The sequence below is a fragment of the Elephas maximus genome, chromosome 8 (genome assembly GCF_024166365.1).
Source record: "Elephas maximus indicus isolate mEleMax1 chromosome 8, mEleMax1 primary haplotype, whole genome shotgun sequence".
NCBI lineage: Eukaryota > Metazoa > Chordata > Mammalia > Proboscidea > Elephantidae > Elephas > Elephas maximus.
In genome coordinates, this window is record NC_064826.1 from 64,460,830 (window position 1) to 64,483,965 (window position 23,136).

General features: G+C 38.8%; 1 protein-coding gene across 2 annotated transcripts in view; it reads left to right on the plus strand.

Moving 5' to 3' along the window:
- The first annotated feature begins 1,664 nt into the window (after positions 1–1,664).
- Positions 1,665–23,136, plus strand: part of CASD1 (CAS1 domain containing 1) — a 67,757-nt gene continuing 46,285 nt past the window's right edge. Inside the window, exons 1-3 of one of the 2 annotated variants that reach the window (XM_049893495.1) lie at positions 1,665–2,427; positions 12,294–12,390; positions 13,202–13,322. In XM_049893495.1, coding sequence (XP_049749452.1) covers positions 1,860–2,427; positions 12,294–12,390; positions 13,202–13,322 — 786 coding nt within the window. In that variant the 5' untranslated portion in view covers positions 1,665–1,859. Of the gene's footprint in view, positions 2,428–12,293; positions 12,391–13,201; positions 13,323–14,640; positions 23,044–23,136 lie in introns of those variants that run through there. The other variant, XM_049893496.1, reaches the window with a different exon arrangement.

Sequence of the window (23,136 nt, forward strand, 5' to 3'; positions counted from 1 at the left end):
ACAACCTCTGGTTAATAGCATTATTTAAAGGAGGGACCAAAAGAGGGTCTAAATAGGAAGGAGGAAAACCTGATAGATGGATAGTATCAGATACTACAAAATGGTTCAGGAAGTTAAGAAATATAAACAAGAGGCCATTCTACACAGCCTTGCTCAAGTACAACGATGTGTGCTCAGGAGAGAATGGGAGTAGAGTAACCGAAGATCTCAAGTTAACACTACATGCTTGGGAGAAGATGGAGAGGTAAGCACAGGAGCATAGAGTTCATGGATTTTTTTTTGTTGTTGTTAAAAAGAGAAAGTTATTGGTGGAAGGGAAATAGCTAGGACAGAGAGAGTTGAAGAAGACACAAGAAAGGATGACTGACATGGGGATAACTGACAGAGGCATCAAAACCCTAAGGAATGGGGACAGAAAGACATTTAGAGCAGAGGTAGAGGAATTAGCTTTAAACTAGAGGAAAGGAAGAAAGAAGGCACTAGCTATTTTCAATATTTCAAAAAGCCTTTTGGAAATCATGATTTAAATAAAATGCCAAGTTTCTTCACATTTGGTAGGCATTACATCAACTCTGTGTGCTAACACTGGTTATCACATGCTGATCAGAAATTCTAATTCATTGTTGATGACACCACAGAACATTCTAGGATGTGACTGGCGGAGCATATAGTGTTAGTAGAGTTATTTGCCTGGTTTTTACAGTATCTGATTTAATTCTTCCAGCATGTGATCAACCTTGGATCAGAAGAGTGATAGCCAAAATTGAGGCACCGTTTGTAGGGAACAGTGCCTAAGTGTCCGTACACTTATTTAACTTTATTGCTTATTAGCATTACATGACAGTGATGTATGTGATTTCATTTAAGTGACAAAATCTTTCAAGATATGGGGTCCACGGATGAAAACATAATAAAATTAAAAAGTCCTTGGATGAAAAGACAAGATCCCTTAGGTCCCTTAATATCTAACATTCTACAATTTTAAGAGGGGCCAATAAGCACAAGTTTAAGAATGGCTAAATGGGAAACATGTAAAGAATACTTGACAACACCCCAACTAACCAATGACTCATTCCTAAACAAGGCAAGTAGAAGGACAAACGATGTAAATAACCATTCCCATCTGGAAGGAAGCACAAATGAGACCAAGAAAAGAACAAGAAAAATGTTGAGAGTAGGCTAACAAATGTTTTACAAGGCGAACTATGTTCACTTTATTGATAATGACAAAACAGTAACCAACTTCACCAGCAGGGTTGCTTGTCTTAAACATAAACTTTGTTTCCTTTTTTTTGGCGCATCCACCTACCCAATCCTTCTGTAAACACCAATGAGTGAAGTTCTTCCCACACCACACCTACATTAACTAGGCTCATTCTGAACCTTCCACTCCTGATGTACCTTCACCCACCACAGCTGGGCAAACTGAAGACATTAAAAAAAGGTTTGAAGAGAAATGCGCCAAGGCAGTAAGACTGGTATTACCTGTGGTTTGGGTTCTAAGATTGCCATCAATGCCAACACCAGGCCAGAGCCTTGGTCAACCCGACTCGCCAGACAAGTCTCGGACAGCGTGACAATAACCCCCTGTGAAGATGGGCGGGTTCAGGGAGTAGAAATAAAGCCTGTTAAAGAGTGTGTAAAGAAAGGAGGGAATGGAACTATGTGTACTTATCTCCCGGAAATGTATTCTATTGCCTTGACCTGGGCTCGGGTCAAAAAAAGAAACCAAAACAAAACCCGCTGCCGTCGAGTAGATCCCGACACAAAGTTCCGGTAGCGGCCAGTAAACTAAAAGACGGCCCCAGAGCCAGCATCTAGACCAGGCTAGGACCCTCGGGTCCCTCTCGCCCTACTCCATGTCCCTGCCGCCGCAGCCGCCCGCCGCCGCCTGTGACCCGGTGACCCCGGAGGGCCAGCTAGGGCCCGTGACCCCAGAGCACTGGGCATCCGGACCCCCCTCGCAGGCGCAGCCGCTATTAAGGCAGGAGGATAAAGGGAAGGAGGAAGGGGAGGAGACAGGCGTCCAGGGCGCCTGGGGAACCGGCACGGCCGAACAGCGGCGGCGGGGCTGGGGGGAGGCCGCCGAGGCGGCCGTGGCCGAGGAGGGGCAGGTAGAGGCTGGGGGCGCCGGGGCGGCGGTGGGGTCAGGCTGCCCGGCGGGAGGTGCGGGTGACGGCCGCGGGGGCTGGCGGTGGCTCCTCGCCTGGCTGCGGCGGCAGCAGCCCCAGTGCTGCCCCTGTGCGGCGCCCCTTCCCCGCCTCGCCGCGCACTGTTGTCATGGAGGAACCAAGATGGCGGCTCTGGCCTACAACCTGGGCAAGCGGGAGATCAACCACTACTTCAGCGTGAGGAGCGCCAAGGTACTGGCGCTGGTGGCCGTGCTGCTCCTCGCTGCCTGCCACTTCGCCTCCCGCCGCTATCGAGGTGAGCGGGCCCTCCCCCTGTCCCGGCCGGCCGGGGGGAGGTGGTGACGCGGCGGCTGGAGGCCGCCCCCCTCGCCCGACACACGCCCACGCTCACGCGGCAACCTGCCAGCCCGCCCGGCCCGCGGGGGAGGCGGTACCCCCACGTGCCCCAAAGTGTCCCCAGCGACGGGCGGGGCGCCCCCGTCGGGTGAGCGGACCCCAGTACGCGGGCCGCCAGAGGTCGAGGGGCCGCGGTCCTAGCTCCCCCGAACCGCCCGCGCAGGGTCAGGGGCGCCAACCCGATCTTGATACGAGGGGCTGCAAGGGTCTCGACCGGGCGCGGGCTGGGCAGTCGGGGGAGTCAGGTCAGGCCCGTGGCTCATGGGCAGGAGGTCGGAGGGGCAGCTCGTGGGGGCTAGTCCCGGGCGCCGTGAAGGCGAAGCCCGCTCTGTAAGGGACATCTCTGCCTGGAGTGCGGGGGCATATCCTGCGTCCTGGGGGTGCGGTTTGTTAACCTTTGTTTTCACCACCGAGCTGTTGGACAGCGGCAAAGGCCGCCTCATTTTTCTCTGCCTCCAGGGTGACAGCTGGCAAAAGATGCCCGTGGTCAAATGGAAGAGATGCCACCAAGCCTTTGTGATTCTGAAATGTTTAAATGGTTCTGGTTGCACACTTTTACAAAGAAAACGCATTGGGGCGGTTTTTTTATTAAAGAAGCTATGGGTTGACAGGAATTGAGGTGGGTAAAGAAAGACAAGTTGGATGAAAGGCAAATTGGAAGCAGCTTGAGAGTAGGCCTTTGCTCTTAATTTTCAGATAGGTGTAAAGGAGAAAAGGAAATAAGACATCCTTACTTCGGAACGAATTATCCTTCAGTAAAAAAAAAAAAAAATTTTAATCAAGGAATATTTATTTGACCTTGTTGATTAATTTTTTGAAAAATTTCCCCTGTAAAAATCCCACTAGGACAGAGGCTGACAGATGGAGGAAAATTAATAATGATAGGATCTTTTATTTTTTGCTCTCAGTGCTGTCAAAGCCATTATCTGGACAGTTCTTGGCTACTGTGAGATTAATTGGTCAAGATGTAATGTGTTAGGGACAGGTGCACATATAACGTGATGTCCATTTACCTTCACACCCACTTTGGCAAAATATCCAGTAAATAGGGTACTGAAATCTGAATTGCCCTCTCATCCCAGGAAATCTTTCAAAGTATAGGACATCTTGATCAATTTTGCTGTTTTGTTTTCTCCTACTCTTGATTAAAAAAATTCTAGTACCATACCAGGTTTATAGCTGTTTATGTGAATACCCTAAATCAATTTAAAAGGATAGATTCTTTACACCCATGGGCAGATTATCCAATAGGCAAGATAAGTAGGGTGCTTACCTTGCTTACCAGATCATGTGTCGTGAACAAGTTCACATTTTTTCGCTGCATCAAAGATTTTGCTTCTAGGCATGCATGGCATCTGTCTTTGTCCCAAAGCACCTTCCTATAGAATCAAAGCTGCTTTTCAAATTACCCAGTAAGCAAGGTAAACATGGGCTTACTTGTGCTTCTTAACTCATCTGTAGTGAACAGTTTCACATGTGCTGAAGATGTGCCACCCATGTGAAATTGTTCACTACAGATGACCTGGCAAGCACTGTGCTTCCCTGTTGGATGATCTGCCCCTGTTTATACCCTTTTGGCCTCTCTAACAGGTCACAGCCATATGACTTGCAAGGCTTTGGCTCATCCGTGGTCCCTGTAACAGAAATCCAAGACTTTCTTTCCTGTGTGGGAATATGCAAAATAAAGCTGGCAGTGTTGGTGTGTTCATTCCTTGTCATTTTGAGGAAAAACTTCTCGTAATTACTATTAATGATTTTATTCTAGTTTGGTATAAGATGGCCATGATCTAGTTCTGTCTTGGCATAGGCATAAATGTGACGGTAGTAGAGATAAATTTTATAACTGCAGTGCTGTTCTCAAGATAAACACATTACTCCGTGCTCCCTTCCTTTTTTATCTTTTGATAAGCTTTGAATACTAACTTTAATATTTAGATTATACATGTCATTTTATCAAGATCTGGCATCTTGATAAAATGAAATATAGAGAATAGAAAGAATATGGAGAATAGAAAGTCAGATAGGACTTTATGAGTCATTGTAGTCATCTGGGGTTGTTTTAGCAAAGCCTCTTTCATGAGAGAGTCATCAGCTTCCATGGCGCTTCATGCCATAAGTACGAAGCAATGCACCTGGTGTGTGTACTTGCCTGAGACTGCATGTCAAGAACTTGAGCCAGAGATTGTTTGGGAAAAATACGATAACAGGAAATTTTCAGCATTCTCATGCCCTGGCAGTGTCATACTGAGTCAGGTACAATGCCTTTCACACAAGGATAATCATACGCTTCAATCACAATATCATAAATCTTTAGAACAAGAAAGGACCTTATATTAAATATAGGGTTTTAGGCTGCATATTAGAAGTTTAGGTATGTGGGTATGAGTGTGACTGAGACAGGGTAGAGCAAATACACATACGCAGTATCTCTTGCTTTACAAACTATGGAAAGTTAAAGAATTACTACAGAAAGTAAAGCTTGGCAAATACTACCTGCTAACGTTGAGCATTTATTACACGCCAAGCACTGTTCTAAGGGTTGTTTCAACTCATTTTGCTTTCATAGCCATTCTATAACGTTAATACTATTACCATCTTTCTCCTCCCCTTCCACTTTTAACATCTGTGGAATCAGGATGAGTCTTTAAAGATCTCATGTCAGTTTAATGGGTAACGTGTTTTTTTCTTAATGTTAAATAAAGTAATGATGTGTGGAATGGTCTTAGATTCAGTGAAATACAGCATTATTTATGTTTTAAAGGTAAGGCATGAGAGATTGAGTAAATTGCCTAAGGTCATAAAATTGAGCTAGAATTTAGAACCAATTAGTGGGCCTCGTGCCGTTCTGCCTTTCTCAAACCTTCTTAGATGGAGGGAGATATATAGAAGATGGAGTGAGAAAGCATTTTCTAGGTGACGTGCATGGGTAAGACAATGCACAAACACCAATGCAACCTCACACTACCAGCCAAGATCTTTCTATTATTTTTCCTAAGAGATGGTTTTCTAAAGGTTTTTTATGTAAAACTTCAAAATCTGATCCTATTCTACTTTTTATTAAAAAAAAAAAAAAATTTTTTTTATTACCTATGTTTTTTTCTTTTCGCCCTTAGTCTTCCTAAACTCCAGGCTCATGGTCCTCACTGTTCTTCTCTAAATGTGCTTTGTTGTTTTTTATATGTCACAGATTTCTGGTTTTTGCTGCCTGCAATGACCTTTCTCCCCTTGAAAGAAACTACAGTATAGGATTTTCCTGCAAGGCCTGGTTCAGATGTCACCACTGCAGAAATAGGAATTAGGGATCCAGTGTTTCTATGGCAATTTGTACATATATTGTACTGCAGTAACTTGTATCTGTGTCCTCCACACAAACTTCCAAGAGCATCCTATTTATCTTTAAATCACAAGAGCCTAACACACAATAGGAACTCCACAAATAACTTAATAGATTTTCAAAGTTCTTATTTCCTTCTTTTTTTCTCCTTGCGTTTGATTCTTTTATGGTTTCATGTTCAGATACCATGTTCTAATCTCAATTTTAGAAAAACACAGGACTTTTTTGCATTTTTAATATTTTCGTATAATATAGTAGAATATTTTTGAACATAATTACTCTTAACTGTTTTTTCTAAATTCTATCAATCTCTAATGTTACTGAATCACAAAATATCCATTAATACTATGGTGACAGAAACGTTTTTGTGATTTGTACCTTAATTTTGCTGAAGCCTATCACTAGGCATATTAAATGCAAATGTTAGATATTATTGGATGTTTTCAAGAAAAATGAGTAGAAAGCTTCAGAAATTAAAGCAAAGGAGAAACAGCTTTAGGTCTCTTAACCTTTTGTTTCTTTGACTGATAGAAAGATCCTGATTTCTATATGACACCACTTATACATTCCTACCACTTCTAAAGAAAAATTATAAAAGTGATTTTCAGCACAGACTAAGGTATAACTTGCTGAGTTTTAGGCAAACAGCATTCTGCAGATTACATTCTGAACTTTATGATCTGGCATTTTCATGGTTCAAGTAGGAAACACACAACTGTGGTAGGACGAATTGCTCCAGAGGTGCAGTGTGTGCAGACTCTTGTATGCAAAGGAAAATATAAGTTGTGGTGTATGTAGGACATCAGATGTTTTCTTTAGTTGTCACATTTTAGGTTTTTTTTTTTTTTTTTAGCTTTTGTTTTATTTTGCTTATTTGTTTGCTTTTAAGTATTTTTCTATTATAGAAAACTCATGCATAAAAACCTTCAGGCTGTAGATTGTCAAACCAGATGCTTATACTTAAGATAATGGTGCGAAGAGGGAGGGAGCTATTCAGCCACACATTCTTAGCATTAAAAATAGTTGAAGTAGATAATTCTATCCCTTACCTGGTTGCTTTTTTATTGAGTTCCTAGCTAAACTTATGGGAGCACTTGCCACCTTTCATCTCACGCTACTTGTATTAAAGCGACTACTAAAATTATAATAATTAAAATTATAATAGGCAATTGAAAATAATAACTGGGGTTTCCTTTGATAAATTTTAGAAAGGAAAATATGTACTGGTAAATATTTACATAAACCTAATATACACCGGAAACCGTTGCACCATAGTGGTTACGAGCTACATCTGCTAACAAAAAGGTCAGCAGTTTGAATCCCCCAGGTGCTCCTTGGAAACTCTATGGAGCAGTTCTACGCTGTCCTGTAGGGTCGCAAACCGACTTGAAGGCAGCAAGTTTGGTTTTTGGTTTTAATATACGTAATAAAAATGTGGCACATTAATGTGTTTTAATTTAACATCTAGATTTACTTTTACTGATTTGATCCAAAAACTGTTCTCAGGAAAAGAGAACTTGGAGTATAGATTTTGTGGACTTTGCCTTTATAAATGAGACCGATTGATTAATTGATTTTAACTTAGATTACAGTAGAACTTTTTATTACTACTATTATTTTAATTATTTGTTGACAAACATAAAAATACAGCCAACCTCTTTTTACCTTTTCAGTTGGCAATTCTTTCATACCGCTAGTAATTCTTTATATTGAATTTTCACTGTTAAAATAATCAACTGGTGGTGTTTCTCTCCTCTGGACCCCAAAAAGGTATACCAAACTCATTGCTGTCAAGTTGATTCCAACTCATAGTGACACTATAGGTCAGAGTAGAACTGCCCCATAGGGTTTCCAGGGAGCAGCTAGGGGATTAGAACTGCTGACGTTTTGGTTAGCAGCCGAACTCTTAACCGCTGTGCAGGAATCCAAGCCCAAGCCCAATGCCGTCTAGTCGATTCCGACTCATAGCAACCCTATAGGACAGAGTAGAACTGCCCCATAGAGTTTCCAAGGAGAGCCTGGCGGATTCCAACTGCCCACCTTTTGGTTAGCAGCCGTAGCACTTCACCACTACGCCACCAGGGTTTCCTGTGCAGGAATAAAAAAACCATTAAATTCAGATACAAGTCTTGTAAAAAAAAAAAACAACTTTGCACTCTGGAGTATGTTAAGAAGAATCATTATCACACTAGCCTTCACTAGCAAATTAAGACATTATCCTTTGGAAAGACAGTAATCTCTAAAAATATTGTTTATCATAACTTTTCATTAATGACAACATTGAATCTGTTTTCAGATGTAGTTTTTCTAACATGGAATCCCTGGGTGGCACAAACGGTTAGGTGCCCAGCTACTAACTGAAAGGTTGACAGTTCGAGTCCAGGAGTACATTGGAAGAAAGACCTGGCAATCAACTGCTCGAAAATCAGCCATCGAAAACCCTTCAGAGCACAGTCCTGCTCTGACACACATGGGGTCACCATGATTCAGAATTGACTCATGGTGGTAGTTTTCTAATATGAGGTCATCAGGTTAGAGCTGTTGTTTTCTAAATAACTGAACTAAAGAGACTGTATGAGTAGTAATATTGAGATGGAAAAGAGGAAATTTGCATTTTTAACACATTTTCTGGTGGAGAAAAGACCAGTTTTTTTAAAACGTGGGTATGGTCCTTCTGTCTTCATAAAATCAAATTGATAACCCATATAAATGCGTAACAAATAACATAATTCCAGATGCTAAACATTGATCGAGGCGTGTGTTCTGTTTAGGCTTTGATTTAAAAACAAAAATAAAATAACCATAATCTCTCTGTTTTAGTTATCTAGTGCTGCTATAACAGAAGTTCCATGAGTGGGTGGCTTTAACAAACAGAAATTTATTTTCTCACAGTTTAGGAGGCTAGAAATCTGAATTCAGGGTGCCAGCTATGGGAAGGTTTTCTCTCTCTCTGCACTCTGGAGGAAGGTCCTTGTCTCTTCTGAGCTTCTGCTCCAGGGCAGTCTTCATGTGGCTTGGTATTTCTTTCCCCTCATCTCTCTGCTTTTACCTGCTTGCATAATTTCTTTTATGTCTCAAAAAAGATTGATGTAAGACACACACTATACTAACCCTGTCTCATTAACATAACCAAGACAGTCCCTTCCCAAATGGGATTATAACCACAGGCATAGACATAAGGATTTCCAACATATATTTTTGGGGGACACAATTCGATCCATAACACCTCCCTTCCAAAAACAAACAGAAAAAAAGGGAATGGAGAAAGAAAAAAGAAAAGGGAAAAAAACCCACAGAATTCATGCCTAGTTATTTACAACCTCTTATATAACTTTTAAAAAAAATAGATATGTTACTAATTTTCCCTTGGTTTAATAGATGTGTTTAAGTAGATAGAAATGCTCTAAATGTGGAATTTTCATCCTAATTTTAAGCAATTTACTATGTTTTTAATAGAATTGTACTATATGGCCATTATAAAAGAATCCAGCAGAACCATTGTTTTTAGGGAGATAATGTGATTGTGTATTCCTATGTTCCTTTCTCTTCCTTGGTTATTTATGTAGCTCAATTTTTTGTTTTTTTAGAATTAAAATTAGTTTTTAATAATTAAAAAGAATTAAGAACTAATTAGTTTACATTAAAAAAAACTTGTTGCCGTTAAGTAGGCCTGACATGTTATTAAAAATCTTTGAAATACAAAAAAATCTCAAACCATATATATTATTACAGAAATGTAATAATCTATATCTTACTTGTCTTACCCGCTTTTCCACCAACAAGATAATAACAGTATTTTCACTTTCCATTCATGTTCTATTTTAGAGCAACAACATTTTCGGTATTTATACACAGCTGTTTTGCATTTGTATCACCTTTTGTGTATTTTGACCAGATAGGTGAATAAATGGATTGAGAAAAAGATGAGTCTTCTGCTTTAAATATCTTTGTGTCTTCCTTATCCCCAGCTTGAAGGGTTGAATACAATTTTTGTTCCATATTATTCCTCTTACCAGGCTTCTTATCTCTACCTTAATTGTAAAAATAGTTTGGTGTTGATTGACTGTTAATAGAAAATTCAAGATAAAATTAGATAATACCCATTGCTCTCCAGTAGATTCTGGCTCATAGTGACCCTATAAGACAAATTAGAACTGCCCCTGGTTTCCAAAGCTGTAATCTTTACAAAAGCAGAGTGCTACATTTTTCTCCCAAGGAGTGGCTGGTGGGTTCCAACCACCCATCACTCTGCTACTAGAGCGGCTGTAAAGGGGGATTTAGTCAGAATCAACTTGATGGCTACCGGCTTGGTTTTTAATAAAACATGTATTGTTAAACTAATGTTTTATTAAGCCCCACAGTTAATCTAAATATCTCATTTTTCCCTCATCCATTTGACATTTGAATTTTTAATGCCTCCAAACCCCCTTTTTAACCCCTTGGTCATACCGTTTGGCTAATATACAATAAAATGGCCAAAGGAAGCAGAGCGACCACTTATCCCAGTTTACTGAGAAGATTCCTGAATATAAAATTTTCCTTTTTAAGATGGTGAAAGTCCCAACCAAACTGGAATGAGTTGGTCATCTTAAAGAAAGACAAGATGTATCAGGAGAAGTAGAGGCTGAATATTAGTAATTGTGAAATTTGCCTCTATTATTGATAGTGATCATGTTTTCAATGACTTTGTGGCTGACCAATTTAAATGTTATCTTTGTAAGATTGTAAAAGGATGAAATTTTATTAAGCTTTTAAAGAAGTTCTTTAATAAGTAAATTTTTCTCTGCACATTTACGGAATAGGGATATTATACTTCCTCACAGGGAAGTTCTGAAAATCAGGGAATGGGTTTATAAAATATTTTAATATTTACTAGGTCTCCAGATATGCTAATGTACTAAGTATAATAATAGTTGAATAGGGAGTCCTTTCCAAAAATGCTGTCCCTTTTATCCCTTAAACTTTTCTTTCTAAACTAGAGGTAAGAAGGATAACGAGATGTTAAGGCTAGTTTGAGGCTGAGATAACATCCCTGGAAAGAAAACCAGAGGCAGAAGGAAGTGCCAAAGCACTAAGCATGGCATTTAGGAGTTAGAGGTCTCCTAGGGGATATCAAAGAACAGATTGCAGCTTCTGTTACAATTAAAGCAAAGAGTTTTATTGAAGGGATAGAGTGATCTGGATTGGGCAACATTTTGTGAGGATTCACTAAAGTACTCCAACAAAAGGAATTTTTCACAGAGTTTAAATACAGAAAATGGAGGAATTTACAAGGAAAAATTCTGATGGACATTTACAAAATTATGATTTAACAGGTACCAGACAATTGCAAGATCCCTTAAGCATTGTTTTGTTAATCATGAAATCTGGATCAGTTAACTTGTTAATCTGTGGATGTTTGGGGCTTAGGCCTGAGTGAGTATCCTTTCTGAGAGCATGCTGTGAGAGGGGAGCTCTCAGGCTTCCTGAGGTATTCTGGCTAGCTGACTTTTGAGAGTCAACTCAGAATGAGCAGTAAAAAAATGGAGTCTGGGCGACATCTTTAGCATAAGCGTCTCCGTATGCCAAGCACCTAGATTTTAGGGCTTCTTTACGAGGGGAGGGTGAAGTATAAACCATTACTGACTCTTGCACTCTTAAATGTTAATGTATCGGTATTTACTGTGCTTTTCATTTCTTTTTTATTTTCTCATGAATGTGTAATATGCATCGCTAAGTATAGAAACCTTTGTATTCTCTGATCACAAGGAGCTTCTCTGGGGTCAAGATAAACCCAATACCATGGAGTTGATTCCGAATCATAAACCAAACCCATTGCCATCGAGTCAATTCCAACTCATAAACCAAAACCAAACCTGTTGCCGTCGAATTGATTCCGACTTATAGCAACCCTATAGGTCGGAGTAGAACTGCCCCACAGAGTTTCCAAGGAGCACCTGGTAGATTTGAACTGCCGACCTTTTGGTGAGCAGCTGTGGAACTTAACCACTAGGCCACCAGAGTTTCCGACTCAGAGTGACCCTATGGAAACCCTGGTGGCGTAGTGGTTAAGTGCTACGGCTGCTAACCAAAGGATCTGCAGTTCGAATCCACCAGGAGCTCCTTGGAAACTCTATGGGGCAGTTCTACTCTGTTCTATAGGGTTGCTATGAGTCGGAATGGACTGGATGGCCCTGGGTTTGTTTTTTTGTTGTTGTTTTTGAGTGACCCTATAAAACACTAGAACAGCCCCATAGGGTTTACAAGGCTATAAATCGTTATGGAAGCAGACTGCTCCATCTTTCTCCTGTGAAGCAGCTAGTGGGTTCAAACCACTGACCTTTCAGTTAGCAGCTGATTGATTAACCACTGAGCCACCAGAGCTCCTGGGCTCAAGAAAACCAATATAAAAAATTTAAATATTGTTTACCACATTGTTGTGTTTATTACAGGCAGTGATTCATGTGAATACCTTCTCTCAAGTGGCAGATTTCTTGGAGAGAAAGTTTGGCAACCTCACAGTTGTATGATGCATAAATACAAAATCAGGTAAGGTTTCTCTGTTTAATTTGTTTTTTTCTAGGATAAGTCTTAAAATCTAATATGTGGCTCAGAGGTTAAGCACTTGACTACTAGTTGAAAGGTTGTCAGTTTGAACCTCCCCCCACCAGGGGCACCTTGGAAGATAAACCTGGTCATCAGCTTCCAAGAGGTCACAGCCTTGAAAACCCTACAGAGCAATTCCATTCTGCACTTATGGGTCTCCATGAGTCAGAATCCACTCAGGGCAATGAACAGCAATAACAGTAGGGATTGGTGAAGCAAGGAGAATACTTTATTTCTCTAGATGGGGTTAGAAACTTGCTAATTGAGAATCTGGGTGCGGCTCATTCCAGATGAAGGCTCCTACCCAGAGGCTTTATGGAAGGAGTTTTGACCAAGCTACTTTATTCTCTGGTGAGAGGTAGCCATGCCCAAAGCAAGAGCCCTTGGCTTAAGGGCTCTTGCTTTAGGACATGGATACCTACCCCATAGAGTTATTCTGAGGATTAAATGAGGTAATGGGTAAATCACTAAGTACAGTTAAGAATGTATATCTTAAATAATAAATAAAGGAGGGTTGTTGTTACTGAGATGTAGTTGGTAATCCACTGATTTGTAGGTTAAGTAAACCTGGCCATCTATTTCTAAAGCAGCATAACTGGGTCCTCTTTACCTGCTGTTATGGATTGAATTGTGTCCTTAAAAGTGACAATCCAGCATAACAATCCTGTTCGACTTTCTTTACAAACTATGTTCTTTGAAAAGCCAATTTGCTGGTTTTTATTTATTTTAATTAAGGTTTCTTTGTTGCTTTCAGTGAAGCAAAGAGCTGCCTCATAGATAAACATATTGCTTTCATTGGAGATTCCAGAATTCGTCAATTATTTTATTCTTTTGTAAAAATAATTAATCCACAATTCAAAGAAGAAGGAAATAAGGTAAAATTTATCTGTTCTCTAGAGTGCTGTTTTTAGAAGCGAAACAACTGAATAGATAAAGGAGGAATGTGTCTCTCCAGATTAACAGTAGGAACTGTAAAAGCTTTACTTTGACTTATCAAACTTGACAGGGAAAAGGGGTGCTTTGTTATAATGGGAAACATAAGAAAAGGAAGTGGTGGGTAAGGTATTGGTAAGACATTTACTAATTAAAACTTTTAGGTTTCAGAAACAAATTCACACCATGGAAAAACTTTCAAAATTCCTTAGAAAGAAGACAAAGAGAAAATATCATCCCTTTTTATCCTGTTAATATTTTGGCATGTTTCTTTTCAGTCGCTCTTTTTAAACATACTTATAGTCTTTTAACATGTACAGTTCTATATCCTGCATTTTCCACTCTACTTATCATAATTTATGATATTATTATATATTCACTTTAAGTATTTTCTTGATGGCAGCATATTATTTAATGGGTATAATGTAATTTTATATAATCTTTCTTTTTTTCCCTAAACTTTTTTGCAGTAAAAAAAATGACATTTTCAATTACATCTTTGTGTGAAAACTTTGCTTTTTTAATTATTTCCTTAGGATGAAGCTCTACAGTGAAAATATAACATTAAAAAATATAAGCATTTTAAAAACTATTGATTCTATTGCCAAATAGTTTCAAATTAAATACAACCTTTCTAGCACCGGGGGATTAAGCTGTATAATTAAAAAAAAAAAAAAGCAATATAGCTATATAATTACAATAGCAAAACTTCTCTTTTGAGGGAAAGTTTCTCATTTAAAAAATATAACTTTGAAAAGTAACGAGGTCATTTTTCTATATGTTTGTTAATTAATTAGCTAACTCTTGTGTGAATTCTTTCATCATAGTCTTCTGTTCACACATTTTTAAGTGATCCAGGGTTCTAATTATTGTCTTCAAGTGCTTGGGAGTGGGGAATTGCAAGAGGAGAAAAATGGAGTATAAAAAAGTTCAGAATTGTGGTGGGAGTAGCTCATGAATTTATGATGAAAATCTGCCTATATGTATCAACTTGGCCTGTGGTGAGAAATTGTAAAATTAGGGTCCTCACAGCTAAGCGCCTAACCACATAGTGATGATAGTGGAGTATGTAAGTCTTTAGGAACTATTTCTTATGAGAAGAGTCTATAAGTTATTAAAGAATTTGTCCATTAGGAAAGGCTAGTATAGATTTTAAAGCTGCGTGATAGGAAAAAAAAAAAAGTGTTTCATTTTATTTTGTATCTGCAAATATATATTCCATATGTATTTACACACATAAAATTATATAGAATAGTCAGAACTGTTTGATATGAGTTGTCAAAATTTAAAGTAAAATACTTTAATAAACTTTTTAAAAAATAGATTTATGATTTCTAAGAAATTGGTTTAGTATTTCTGGGTTTAGAATCCTGTGACTTGCTAAAAATTAGAATAATGGATTTGGCAACCATTACTTGAAAAAAGCCACAATAGTTTAATCAGTAACCAAAAGGGTGCAATATGCTCGAAGCAAGTTATTTTAATAAGAGGCTTTAGAGCAGAATTTTTTTCAAATTGTATTTTGTGGAAGACTAGTTCTGTGAGAGGTTCTGGTCAAATAAGTTTTGGCAGTGTATTCCCCCTCTTAGATGGTTTTAATTTAGGCTAGGATATTAAAAACTTAAGTGTCTTGCAGTAGAAAGCTGTTTCATGTTGCTTGAGCCATAGGGCAGGGTAGGTACTCTGGAGGCCCCTTCTACCTTCAATCAACTAGATTCTAGATTAAAAAAAATACTTGTTGATGTTTCTAGAGTTGGAAGAAATGGGAGACACTCCTCCCAAAAGAAAAAAACAATGAGGCAAAACCATTGCTGGCAGCAGTGACAGCAGGCAAGGTGGAAGGAATAGGACTGTCCTGCAGGCAGAGGCGAATAGTCTTTTGGGCCAACATATTTCTCAATAGCAATATTGAGAGCCAGAGGACAGGAGAATAATTACTTTAAAGTGCTGAGAGAAAGTAAGTTTCAATTTTCAATTATATACCTAGTGTAAACATATCTTTATTCTTGAAACCGTAGGACATTCTCAGATAAACAAAAACTATGAGGGTTTACTACCAGATAGACTTGGACTCAAGGAGTGTCTTAAGGATGAACTTCAGGAAGGAGGAAAATAATTCAGAGAAAAAATGATCTGAAGTATAAGAAGCTCTGATTAGCAAAGAAAATAGTAAACGTTTAAATCCAAGTGAACAGTGTCTGTGTAAAATAGTAATGTCTTTTGCGCTTAATAAAAAGATGGAATTAAGAGGAACTGGTCGATAATGGCATATAAATCAAGATGGAGATGGTGACAATTAAATGTCCTCTTTACCTGCTGTTATGGATTGAATTGTATCCCCCAAAATAGGTGTTGTAAATCCTATACTTGTGGATGTAATTCCATTTGGGAATAGTGTTTTCTTTGTTACATTAATGAGACCATATGAGTATAGGGTGTGTCTTAAGCCAGTTACCTTTGAGATATAAGAAAACAGATTAGGTACAGAGAGGGAAGCACAAATGGCTAAAGATTGATGGCACTTGGAGATTACCAAGGAACCCAGGAGGAGAAGCAGAGACAAGGACCTTCCCCCAGAGCTGACAGAGAAAGCGTTCCCCTAGAGCCAGTTTTTTTAGCTTTTTAAACTATGGGAAGAAAAAACTTTCTGTTCATTAAAGCCACCTACTTGTGGTATTTCTGTTACAGCAACACTAGAAAACTAAGACATCTGCTAAGATGTTGTCTTACTTTAACTTAAGGATGTGCAGTAAAACTTCAAAAGTAAGAACTAAGAGAATAGAATCAAGTCAGTTCCAAGCTAGAAGAAAAAAAAGAAAAAAACCTAAACCAAACTCATCCAGTGCTAAATATATTACACACACAAACGTTTATATGTATATGCAAAAAGCTGGGGATAGAGGAATAGATTCAAAAAGTTAGATGGTAGAAACATACCTATAATCAAAATGAAAACAAGTAGTCTAAACTTGCCAGCTAAGGACAGATTTTCAGACTAGATTTAAAAGAACCTTCTGCTACTTTAAAAGACCTATCTAAAGAAAATAGGTATGAAAAGGTTTAAATTAAAAGTAAGGAAAGATTTGCCAGACAGATGCTTACTGAAGGAAAATAAGCCATATTAATGCAAGACAAAATATACTTGAAGGAAAAACATTTTTAGGTATAGAGAAATTCACTTTTTAATGACGAAACATGCAAATCAGTAAGATTTTAAATTTGTAGGCATCTAATAAATTAGCCATGAAATACATAAAGCAAAAATTAATATGACTGTAGAGAAAACTTACATTACGAATTCTCAATTATAGTGGAGGAATTTCTCGCTGCTCTCTCAGTTGATGATGGGACAAGCAAATAAAACTTGCAAAGATATAGTAGAATATTAACATCTTGATTTTTATGAAGTTATGGCTCAGTACTTAGAGAATACTCTTGAAATTAGAGAAAGTATTTTTCAAAGTACATATGGAACATTTTTGTTTTAACCACGTATTAAGTCATAGAGCAAATCCTAACAAATATCAGAGAATTTAGATCATTCTTTCTCTACTAGGGGATTTCCTTTTTAGTCTAATTTAACCTGATAAAGGTTCTAGAATGATACAGTAAATAGTCTTAATGAATATTTAGACACATTTCCATTAAAATCAGGAAGAAGACAAGGATGTCCATTATCACTGCTTTTATTCAACATTGTGTTGGAGGTCCTAGCAGAAGAAAGATACATATTTTTTAGTTTTATTGTGGTAAAATATATATAACAAAACATTTGTAATTTTATCCATTTTCAAATGTTTTTCAGTCGCCTAAACTGAGTACTCCTTAGGCAATAACGTTCCATTCCCCACTCCTCCCAGCCTCTGGTAACCACTGATAAACATTGATTTCTATGTATTTGCCTATTCTAGATATTCATATGAGTAGAGTCATATAAATTATCTTTTTATGTCTGACTTAAGGAGCCCTAGTGGTACAGTGGGTAAGCATTTAGCTGCCAACTGAAAGGTTGGCGGTTCAAACCCACCAGCCGCTCCACAGGAGAAAGATGTGGCAGTCTGCTACTGTAAAGATTTACAGCTTTGGAAACCCTATGAGGGATTTCTGTTTGGCCCTGTAGGATCACTATGAGTCAGAATCAACTCAGTGGCAATGGGTTTTATATGGATGTCTGACTTATTTTCTCAGCATAATGTTTTCAAGTTTCATCCATGTCGTAGTATGTATCAGAACTTCATTTCTCTTTATGGCCGAATAATATTCCATTGTATAGATAGACCACATTTTATTTATCCATTCAGCGATTGGTGAACACTTGGGTTGTTTTCCGTTTTTGGCTATTGTAAATAATGCTGCAGTGAACACTGGTGTACGAGTATCTGTTTGAGTCCCTGCTTTCAAGTTCTCTGGATATCTACATAGGTGTCAAGTGGCTGGGTGTGGTGCAGCGAATTGCTTCATATGGCCCTTCTAGATATAGTCTTTGTGATTCCCATACAATGATTGGGTGACACTATGCAAATAAGGTCGTAGTGGCCCATCAAAGGATTGCACAGCCTGCTAACAATGCAGATAAGGTACATGGAACTATTGCAGGGGTAGGACCATGTAAATGAGGAGCATGGCACCCTAAGGAGGGAATTGATCAGTTCTGCTATCCTGCTAGGCTTAAAGGGAGCTAATCCCAAAAGTGAAGAGGGGACTTCACTACCACCAAGAAGAGCCGGGAGCAGAATGTGTCCTTTGGACCCAGGGTCCCTGTACTGAGAACCTCCTAGTCCCAGGGGACAGAGAGAGTTGTAACACTGGAGATGGGGAGAAGTGGTGGCAGAGAAATGGTGGCAGCAGAGCTAGGAGACTGGCACAGGACAGCACAGTGATCTTCCTGGCACACAGAGTAAGGCAGCTACAGTGGGTGCCTCCAGGCACTGGCTGGTGGAGCTAAAAAGCTGTAACACTTGCCTGAGCAGGGCAGAGGCCAGGCCGGGGGCCTCAGGTGCCAAGGGAGAGGCCTGCCTGTGGGCATGGCTGAGAAGAAACTGTCCTGATTGAAGAATTGTATCCTGAGTTGTACCTGTTACTTCCCTAATAAACCTCATAACTGTGAGTGTGGTCTGTAGGTTCTGTGTGGCCATTGCAATAAATTCTCGAACCCAGCAGGGAAGTAGAGAGTGCCACTCAAGGGATGGCTGGTGTCAGAACTGGGAAAAAGTTTAGAGGGTAGAAGTATGTTTCACCTCCACCTCATAGGATTCTGTCTTTGGCTGATGATCTTGATTCTTTCTCCTCCCCCTGAAGTTAGATGAGGTCCTATACTGCCACACTGGGTCATGTATGATAATTCAATTTTTAATTTTTTGAGGAACTGCCAAACTGTTTTTCACAGTGGCTACATCATTTTGCGTTCGAACCAGCAGTGGATCAGGGTTCCAATTTCTTTACTTCCTTGCCAACACGTGTTATTTTCTGATAATAGCCATCCTAATGGGTGTAAAATGGTATCACAGTGTAATTTTGATTTGCATTCCCCTAATGACTGATGTTGTTGAGCATCTTTTCATGTGCTTATTGGCCACTAATATATTTTAGAAGATAATTTAAAGATGTAAGGATTAGAAAGAAATTAACTCATTATTCAATATCATACAATTGTCTGCATTAACAACCCTAGAGAATCTATAGACATTTACTAGAAGTAATAAAAATTTTATCAAGATAGCTGATTTTTAAGATGAACACAAGTTAATGTTAATACCTCAGTAAAACTATTAAAAATTAATTGCATATCCACTTGCCAGCAATAAAGAGTTCAAAACGTTACTTGAAATGTATCATGTGCAATAATAACAAAAAATGTATGGTACATAGGAATAAATCTAGAAAATGTGGATGATTTGTATGCAGAAAAACCATAAACCTTTATTGAAAGACAATTTAAAATGACACTTTTAAATGGAAGATACAGAATATAATCTTGGATGGGAAGACTCAATATGGTAAAGATGCCAGTTATTCCAAGTTGAGCTACAGATTCAATGTAATTCCAATAAAATCCCAACAGAATTGTTGTGGAACTTTACTAGCTGACTCTAAATTATATGAAAGGGCAGTGGACCAAGAATAACCACTACCAACCTGCCTTTGTGGTGCAATGAAGAAGAGCTCGGCCACTAACCAAAAGGTCAGCAGTTTAAATCCATGACTTGCTCCTTGAAAACCCTGGGGGGCAGTTCTACTTTGTCCTATGGGGTCACTATGATTGGAATCAACTGGATGGCAATGGGTTTGTTTTTTGTTTTAACCTGCAGAATGGGAGAAAAGGAAAGGACTTGTCTTAAAATATAAAAACTAATTTTAAGTCTGTAGTCCGTAAGACAGTGGAATCGATGTACAGCTAGACAAAGAAACCAATGGATCAGAATATCGGGCTCTAATACAGACACATGCATATACAAAGATTTAATAAGTAACAGATATGCTATTGAAGATCCCTGGGGGAAGGAGGGGTCTGTTCAGTTAATGGTGCCAAAACAATTGGTTATGTATATGGAAAAAAAATAAAATTGAATCCCTACTTCCCCACTGTCAAGTAAAATCAATTCTAGATGAGTTTAGACTTAAATGTGAAAATCAAAACTTAGGACGTTCAGAAAAAAATCTTAGGAGAATATCTTCATTACCTCAAGGAAGGGAAGAGTTTCTTACATAAGAAACAAAAAGTGCTAGCTATAAAAGAAAAGATGGATAAATCCACATGCCTTAAGGTTAAGAGTATCTTTTTTGTCAAAAGATGCGTTAAAGGAGAAAGACAAGCTACAAATTAGAAGAAGATAGTTACAAAACATACCCAGAAGATACGTTGTTGTTAGCTGCATCAAATTGGCCCCTAACTCATGGTGACCCTGGCACGATGGGTTCAGACTGTTGTGATCCATAGGATTTTCATTGGGGAATTTTTGAAAGTAGGTCACCAGGCCTTTTTTCCTAGTATGTCTAAGTCTGAAAGCTCCACTGAAATGTGTTCAGTATCATAGCAACAGGCAGACTTCCATTGACAATGCTTGGCGGCTGCGCTTGAGGTGCTTTGGCTGGGAATCGAACCTGGGCCTCCTTCATGGAAGGCAAGAATTCTCCCACCTGAATCACCTGTGCCCTCTTCCAAAGATATAAGGAACTACAAATTAATTAAAAAGACAGCCCAACTGGAAAAAAGGGAAAGACATAGCAGGCATTTCACAGAAAACATGAATTCCCGATATAAATCTGAAAAGATGTTTAATTTCATTAGTAAATCAAGGAAGTGTGACTTAAGATCTTAGTGAGATACTATTTTACACCTACTATTTTATAATGGCAGAATTAAGAAGCCTGGTAATGGAAAATATGAAGTCTGAGAGGACGTTATAGAGAGGCTGTGTATCAATAGATGTTTTATAAATTATCGATGGGAGTATAAAGTGTTACAGACACTTAAGAAAAATAATTTACATTGTCATGTGGGGAAACTTTTATATAGTCTTTGGACCTCTGGAACTTCTACTAAAGAAACGCTTACATGTATCAAGAGACACATACAAGAAGATAACTACCAGTGCTATTTATTATCTAGATTTTGGTACGTTATATCAAACAACTGACGTAGACTCTAAAGAAGTTATGTAATAAAAGTTTAAAAAGACCAGAAAATGTTACAGATTAAATGAGACTAAAGAGACATGCCATCTAAATGCAATACTTTATCTTAACTGAAGTCTAAATAAAAATGTAAGAAATACAGAGAGAACATTATTAGGAAATTGGACAAATTTGAATGCGGACACTATTAGAGGGGAGCTAAGATAGGGAGGGGGTACATAGGTAGTTCGGTGCGTTAGTGATGTTCTGGTTTTTGTTATGGATTCATGAGTGTTTATTTTCACTGTTTTGTAACTTTCAAATATGTGACATTCTTTTGTATATATACATCAAATATTATATTAAAATAATCAAGAAAAAGAGGAAAGATTAAATTTAACTGCATGAATGGGGGGAGCCCATGACACACCCATTCTATAAGGAAAATTTTAAAATAGTTGGGGGGGCAGGTAAGAGGAGGAAAATACCTGTGTAATTTTGTTTGACCTGATGTTTCCAGACTTGGACCAAGGAAACTGTTTTCATATAAAAATATAGCATACCTTAAAGTTCCATTGAATTAATGGCCTCTAGATATCATTTCGTGGCCCTGGTGGTGCAGTGGTTAAGTGTTCTGCTGCTATCCAAAAAGTCAGCAGTTCGAATCCATCAGCTGTTCTTGGAAACCCTGTGGGGCAGATCTGCTCCGTCCTGTAGGGTTACTATGAGTCGGAATCAGCTCCATGGCAATGGGTTTGGTTTTGGGTTTAGATAGCATTTCGGGAAATGATATTTTGATAGGACCAACAAGGATCTAAAAAGTTTAAATGCTGATAAAAGCAAATGTTATTTCATAGAGGTTTCAGAATAAATGCTATCTGGTTAAATTAATGAAAACATTGGTGTTAGGCACAAAGTTAGCTTCTTATTGACCACCTCGACCTCTTCCTTGGAGTCCTGGTTGTGCAGTGGTTAAGAGCTTGGCTGCTAACCTAATGGTCAGCAGTTAGAATCCGCCAGGTGCTCTTTAGAAACCCTATTGGGTGGTTCTCCTTTGTCCTATGTGTCAGAATTGACTTGACGGTAATGGGTATACCTCCACCTCAACCAGGATTTCTAACTCTGAAAGGATCTCTGTTCTTTATCTGGAATGCTTGGTTATAAAGAAGGTGTAGTCTCCAAATTTTAATTTTTTCTACAACTGGACTATTTATCCACTATCTTCAAAGTAAAACCTAAAATAACTTAGAGTTGTATATGTCTGTTCCTCTTCATTCAGGGCCTTTACTAGGGTATTGGTGAGAATGGACTAGATGTTGCTACAGCAATAAACCACTCTACAATCTTGGTAACTTAATATAACATAAGTTTATTTCTCACTAAGTGCTGCCTTTGAATTACGGTGTTGGTGAAGAATACTGAATATACCATGGACTGCCAGAAGAGCAAATGAATCCATCTTGGAAGAAGTACAGCCAAGTGTTCCTTAGAAGCAAGGGTGGTGAGATATCATCTCACGTACTTTGAACATGTTATCAGGAAGGACCGGTCTCTGGAGAAGGACATCTTGTTTGGTAAAGTAGAAGATCAATGAAAAAGAGGAAAACCTTCAGCAAGATGGATTGGCACAGTGGCTGCAACAGTGGGCTCAAACGTAGCAAAATTGTGAGGATGGCACAGGACTGGGCAGTATTTCCTCCTGTTGTACGTAGGGTCGCCATGAGTTGGAACCAACTCGACGGCACCTAACAACAACAAGTGCTGTACAACCTAGGTGGTTTGCTAAGAGGCTTTACTCTACCTAGTCATCCCGGATTGCTGCTGTTGGAAGGTTTACCATCTTCTAGTTGTATCATTTGGAACATGCAGCTACCTCAGTCTTCTTATCGGGTTAAATAGAGACAAGAGAATTGCCTTGGGAAATTTGAGCCTGGAAGTTACCCACGTCCCATCTAGCCACACTGCATTGGCCAGAGCTGGTCATGTGGCACTGCCTAATTGGAAGGGACTCAGGAAATCTAAGGGAACAGTTCATCTCTGCCAGCAATGGTAATACTATGGCTAAATTGGAATTGTAGCAAGCTTGTTGAAAAATTTATATAGGCAAGTTCACATATCTACTTGTTTGTAATTGAAGTTTTA